Genomic DNA, 6353 nt, shown 5'->3' with positions numbered 1-6353 from the left:
AGACTATCATGGTAAGTCTGTGTTTGTCCCTTTGTGTGTGTCTGTCTTCATTTTTTAACTCTCTCTCTCTCTTTTCTTTCCTTTCTCTCTCTCTCTCTCTCTCTCTCTCTCTCTCTCTCTCTCTCTCTCTCTCTCTCACTTTCTCTCTCTCGCTCTCGTCTCTCTCACTCCTCTCTTTCTCCCCTTCTCTCTCTCGCTCTCGTCTCTCTCACTCCTCTCTTTCTCCCCTTCTCTCAAGGAAGTGTATGGAGGAAAGCTCATTGTACAATGTTCTGGTGACATTTTAGTGTATTTATTTCCTCTCCTATTTGCATGAAGCCTAGAAATCCTCTCTCTCTCTCTTCTCTTTTCTCTCTCTCCCCCCTCTCATCTCTCTCTCCTTTTCTCATCTCTCTCTTTTCCCTTCTCTCTCTTCTCTCTCTCTCTCTTTCCCTCTCTCTCTCTCTCTCTCCTCTCCTCTTCGCCTCCCCCTCTCTCTCCTCTCCTCTCCCCCCCCCTTTTCTCTCCTCTCTCTCTCTCCGCTCTCCCCCCCCCTCTCTCCCCTCTCTCCTCTCGCTCTCCCCTCCCCTCTCTCCCTTCGCTCTCCCCCCCCTCTTTTCCTCTCCCCTCTCTCTTTTCTCTCCTCTCCCCCTCTCTCTCCCCTCTCCCCTCTCTCTCCCCCTCCCTCTCTCCCTTTTCTCCCTCCTCTCTCTCTTTCTCTCCCCTTCTTCTCCTCCCTTTTTAGCGTGAAAGCTTAAAAAATCCTTTGGGAACAAAACCCCAAAAACCTGCCCACTTTTCAAAAAGCCTCAGTTTTCTAAATTAAAACGGGGGGTGATGATTTGGGGGTTCCACCCTGGGCACCGTGGCACAGTAACATAAGGGGGTGCCTCGTTTTTCTAGCTTTTGGGTTCCGTCAAGCGGGTTCCCCTTTTAAAGGGGAAAGAACCCCCTCAACCTTTCGCCCCATCATTGGGACCGTGTTTTTTTTGTAATTTAAAACTTTTATCCAACTTTCGTACATTTACCAAAACTTAAATTCCAGGGAAAATCACTAGGGGGGGGTTTTCCCCCTTGGTAAAAAATTTAAACTATATTGAAACCCCTAAAAATGGGATATGTTTTTAGGATAAGGGAAAATGTTTACCCTTAAAAAGTAAACCATGCAGGGTGAAAGTGAAATTTTTTTCTATAGTTTTAACAGCCCGGGGGAAATAAGGTCCTAAATTCCCTCTCTATCAACAAAATTTGCTAATAATAATTAGGGATAGGGATGAAAAGTTGCGGGGGATATAAAATGAATGTGAAAATAAATCACTTTATTATTGGGTAAAATTTCTACTAAAAGGGGGATATTAGTGTTTAATGATGATTATGATGTGAGGATGATGGATGATGATTTTGAAAACCATAATAAAATAAAATAATAAAATAATAAAAATTTATAATAATAATAATAAAATTAATGGGGAAAAAAATAATAATAATAAAAATAATAAAGGATAATAAAATAAAATAATAATAATTATATAATGGATAGATAATAAATAAGAAAATAGTGGGGTAAAAATGATAATGATGATAACACAAGAAAAAAAAATAAAAAAATAAAAAAATTTCCCTAATAATGAAAAAAAAAAGAATGACAATTGAAATAATGAAAATTAAAGGGAACGAAAATAATAATAATAGCAATTTTAAAACACTATAAACAACAAACAGAAAACAAAACAATAAAAAATAATAATAAAAAAAAACTAAATAATAATAAAAAAATAATAAAAAACAGAAATTTAAGTAATGATAATAAAATAATGATAATAATAATAATGATAATAATAATGACAGTTATTACTATTATGATACTACTACTACTGATAATAATGATAATTAATAACGGGCAATTTTTTAAAAAAAGCAAAATGTTAATGATAAGTATTAAGGATACAAAGGGGGTTTTTAAAATTTTTAAACTGATAATACCGAAGAAAAATGAAAATCATGAAAATTTGAAATAATGGTAATGGTAATAATGATAACAAAAATAATAATAATATAACAATAGTGATAATGATGATAATAATAACGGTAACAATAATGAAAATAATAATGATAATAATAATAAAAAATAAAAAATAAAAATAAAAAAAAAAAAAAAATAAAAATAATAGTAAAAGTAGCAATAATTGGAATGATAATAATAATAACTACAACAATAAACAATATCAATTATAAGAATAAAAATGAAAATAATAAAAATTTTAAGAAAAAATGAAAATAAAAAAGGTTTAAACAAGAAAAACTAATGACTTTTCCCCTGAAAATAACACAGAAAAAATCATTAGTAAGTATGATATTAATGAAAAAGATCTTTTCAGAAACTCACTTCCAGTTCAAGGCGTTTTTTTTTTCCCAGCCCGTCTCAAAAACCCTTCCGTCGCCCATAGGAGAAGTTTTTTAATGTGTCGGGGGAAAAACTTTTAAAAATTAAATTTAAAAAGTTTTTTAATTAGTAAAATTAAATTTTTGGGGGGGGGGATTTAAACCCAAAAATGGAATTTTTTTTTTTTTTAATCGGAGAGTAAGGGGGAGCATTAAAAATTTTTAAAGTAGCCCCAAAACGGTGGGAGTTTCTGACAAGGGTTTATCTTTCGAATTTTTTTGGGGGTAAAAAGGGGAAAATAAATTTGTTTTTATTCTCATTGGTATGTCTGTTTTTGTTCTGAAATCTATTTTTTCGTTTTAAAAATTTCATAGATATTTCAGTTTTAAAAAACCTTTTAGGAAAAAAATACCATAATGTTTGTTCATCAGAACGTAGTAATTATGTGGTATATGATGATCTCTCTCTCTTTCTCTCTCTCTCTCCCTCTCTCCCCCAAAAATTCTCTCTCTCTCCTCTCTTCTTCTCTCTTTCTCCCCCTTTAAAATAAAATATATTATATAATTTTAAAATTATATATATAAAATTTTCCAAAATTTTAAAAATTTTGGTGGGGGGTGTGCTTGTATGATTGCCCTTTTAAATGTGAAATGTTTTTGGCGCGGTAAAAATGTCCTTTTTGTACACTTTTTTAGTGAAATCTAAATTTTTTAAAGAAAATAGAATATGAAGGAATTTAAAAAATTCTTTTTGGTTAAACGTAGTTTATTTACCACCCTGGCTATCTGCTCAGGCGTGGGCAATCGTGTTATTTTTTCAATTTTTGATATATAAGCTTTCGGGTTGCTATTTGCTTTCGTAAAATTGGAAAAAAATTTTTTTAAAAACATAAATCATACAATCAAAAAAAACCTTGATATGCTTTTGGGCCACTGCGTTTACACAACATTTTTCTTTGTTTTACGGAATTTTTACTTTTAAGTATTTTTTGGAATAATAGAGTATTTTTTTTCCCAATTGATCAAAAAAATTTTTAATATTCCATTTTCTGTATGTGGTTTTTAAAAGGCCCTGTATCAAAGGGACATTCCGGGGTAAAAGGCCACAAGGGGGTTCGCTTGTTTTTTTCCCCGTTCCACAGTCTAAAATCTAATTTCTTTTGCCTTTTTTGCCCCTGTAGTTCCCCAGAACTTTTCTTTTAACCTAAACGTATTTTTGGCAATAACCCAGGGTCCAAAAATGTCTGTTTTTGACTTTCGGTTCCCAAAGCCTTGGAAGGGTTTTTGCAAATCCCCGCCCTGATCATAGTCCCTTTTGGGTTTACAACTTTCAAGCCTTTGAGTTTTTCGTCAATTTTAATGGGTTCTTCCTTATGAAAATTTTTTCAATATTTTGTGTCAACCCAAAGCAAAAGGGAATCCCAAAAATCTATTTTCCCAACGGAAATTTTTGTTTCCGCTTCCTTCACCCAATTTGTCTACGTGGTGGGTGCTTGGGGGTTGGCAACAAAAATGGTCTATAAAATTGAATTTTTTGAAATTGCCCTATTGCAAAAATTTTTACGTTACCCTTAATCCCAACTCCCCATTTTTTCCCTCATAAACCAACCCCCCTCCCTTGAAAAAATTTTTAGCGCCCGGGAAGAGCATTTTTGAGAACCAAAAAACTACTCCAAAAGCCTCCTTCCCGTAAAAAATTTCCCTGATCCCGGGGAGTATCCCCTGCCATTTCCGGGTTTGTGTAGCCCCTGGGCCCAAATTTTTTGCACCCTCTCTATTTTAATTTGGGATTTTTGTGTTAGTCACTTTTTTTATACACCCAAAGAAAAAACCCCCTTTTGTATCCGAACTGTACAAAAACCGCCCAGCGAAAAACACTGGCCAATACCTTCCATCGCACCCATAGATTCTATGTTTCCTTTCCCTTTTGGGGCTAATCCCAATTTTTTTTTAACCCGCGTTTTGTACCCCGTTTTTTAATTTTTTTTTTTTTGGGGTAGACATTTAAGGGGGCACGACCCAATTTTTAAATTTTTTAGGGGTGGAAGGGATCCCCTTTTTGTATTTTTTCCCAAATTGGGAATTGGGCCCCTGTGATTTTGGGTTTTGGGCAATTTTTTTTGGGAATTTCTGAAAGAAAAAGATAAAGGGGGAAAAACTCACTCCCACTAAACAAGTCATTTTCCAGATCTTTCAAAGATACTTTTCTAATCCAGCTCAATTTTTACCCCGGTTTTAAAAGTTTACTATTTTTGCTAGGATAACTTCTCTTTTTTGAAAATGTAAAAACCCCTGATTTAAATTTCAAAAAAAAACAGGGCCCCCTTCCCCGGGTTTAAAACTTAAAAAAGGATTTCTGCAAAGCTTTGTTGGGAGCAAACAAACCCGATAAAAAATCCAAACAGCCTTTGGGGATAATTTCCTTGTAACTTGTCCGAGCCCTTTGCATACACATGAGGGTTAGTGTTTTTTTTTCCCGCTTTTGGGGTAATTAAAACCTCCCGCGCCCAGGGACCAGGCAAAATTACCTTTTTGGAAAAAACCAAAAACCCGTACAGGTGAAAAAGGGAAAATTACCGGGTTTACCCGGGGCTATAAAGGTGGAGGGTACTATAGGTAATTCCAACCTCACCTGGGGCGGACGCTTTTCCTTTGATTAGTGCATTATTCAGTTACCACTCAGTAAACTCAGCAAAGTCTGAACATCCAATCTCAATGGCAAATTTACGTGCAATTTTAGACTGACTAAGGTGCTTCTGAATATTTGTGGGAAGTGAGCTCACTTTGGACGCTCCAGCCCATAGACTACGGAACTTATATACTTGTGCAAGAGGATTGTAGAACTGCGGGGTGTTGATATGCCTGAGAGTCGATTATTTTTTTTCCAGACCTCAGACATTGAGGTGTTATTGTTAATGTTTTGTAGGAACTGTTCAAAGTGTTTTTAATTCCTGTAGATTTTTCTTAACCTTAAATATAAATAAATTTTGTCATGGATTGTCCAGCTTGTAGGTATCAAAAAGCTCCTGAATTCGCTTTTTGTTCCATGAATAGTGTAGGGTCACCGACCCACTTGTTTCGAGCGTTGTGAGTTGTTGCTCTTTAGGGTTTTCTTTGGACAGGCCCTGGTATTGTAGCAATCAGTGACCACTTCCGTCATATCCATGGAGAATTTATCAACGCTCGTTACTGTGTAATCGTTATACCAATCATAAATACGTGATTTAAAAGTGGTGCTCCAGGTTTAAGGGGGAATAGAAATTTTAAGCCTATTTGTTTTTTGCAGATTGACTATCACCCACAGGTATTCATTACTATTGCAAAGTGGTCACTGATTAGCTCTTTTGCAAGCATGCTTCTGACGGTTCCATGCAAAAGATCCTTCCTATTACATAATCTTCTTCCCCCCCCCCATGTTTCCCAGTTTTATCATATAGGGTTCACAGATTTATTGTTCACAAAATGTCGGAATCTTCGCCTTTTTCCATTCATTGACTATCTCCAAAGTATAATGTCTAGCATTTAAATATCCCAAAACATTATTGTGCCGGGGGATTCTGAAAGATGGGCAATGAATCAATTTGAAACATTCTACCCCTTTTGTGTATACTTTTGTACAGAAGAAAAAAAAACAGAGGCTTTCAATATGTAAATGCTGATATTGCACATTATTTGTCTCAAGACTTCTGCACCAGCTTATGCGGTGGTGTCACTGGCCGGGTCACTCCTGTGTTCGTCTAGGAGTGGTACCCTCTAATTCAGGGGCGGTTTTATTTTAGGGGCTATATGAATTTCTAACAGATTGTTATAAAATATAGTAAAAGCAAGTCATTAATTCTACGGTTGACCCCAATATATTTCCTGAACAAAAAGTAATTGTTTTCTTGTCCCCCATCACATCCTAATTAGCTGATTGGTCAAACCCTTTGTTTTATGAAACCCCGCATATGTCTTGTATAACATTACATATCTGCATCCCGCGCATTTTCCTC

At 35.3% G+C, this 6353-nt stretch overlaps 1 protein-coding gene across 1 annotated transcript in view; it reads right to left on the bottom strand.

The window, feature by feature from the left end:
• The window catches only part of LOC119598055 (flocculation protein FLO11-like), a 22337-nt gene extending 16816 nt beyond the window's left edge, over nucleotides 1-5521 (bottom strand). The window contains exons 1-4 of the mRNA XM_037947693.1: nucleotides 5486-5521; nucleotides 5145-5204; nucleotides 4747-4889; nucleotides 3526-3697 (exon numbers count right to left, since the gene is read on the bottom strand). Coding sequence (XP_037803621.1) covers nucleotides 3526-3697; nucleotides 4747-4889; nucleotides 5145-5204; nucleotides 5486-5521 — 411 coding nt within the window. The remainder of the gene's footprint in view (nucleotides 1-3525; nucleotides 3698-4746; nucleotides 4890-5144; nucleotides 5205-5485) is intronic.
• Between the last annotated feature and the right edge of the window lie 832 nt (nucleotides 5522-6353).

The sequence above is a fragment of the Penaeus monodon genome, chromosome 40 (genome assembly GCF_015228065.2).
Source record: "Penaeus monodon isolate SGIC_2016 chromosome 40, NSTDA_Pmon_1, whole genome shotgun sequence".
In the NCBI taxonomy this organism is placed as follows: domain Eukaryota; kingdom Metazoa; phylum Arthropoda; class Malacostraca; order Decapoda; family Penaeidae; genus Penaeus; species Penaeus monodon.
This window is presented reverse-complemented; position numbering and strand designations above follow the sequence as displayed.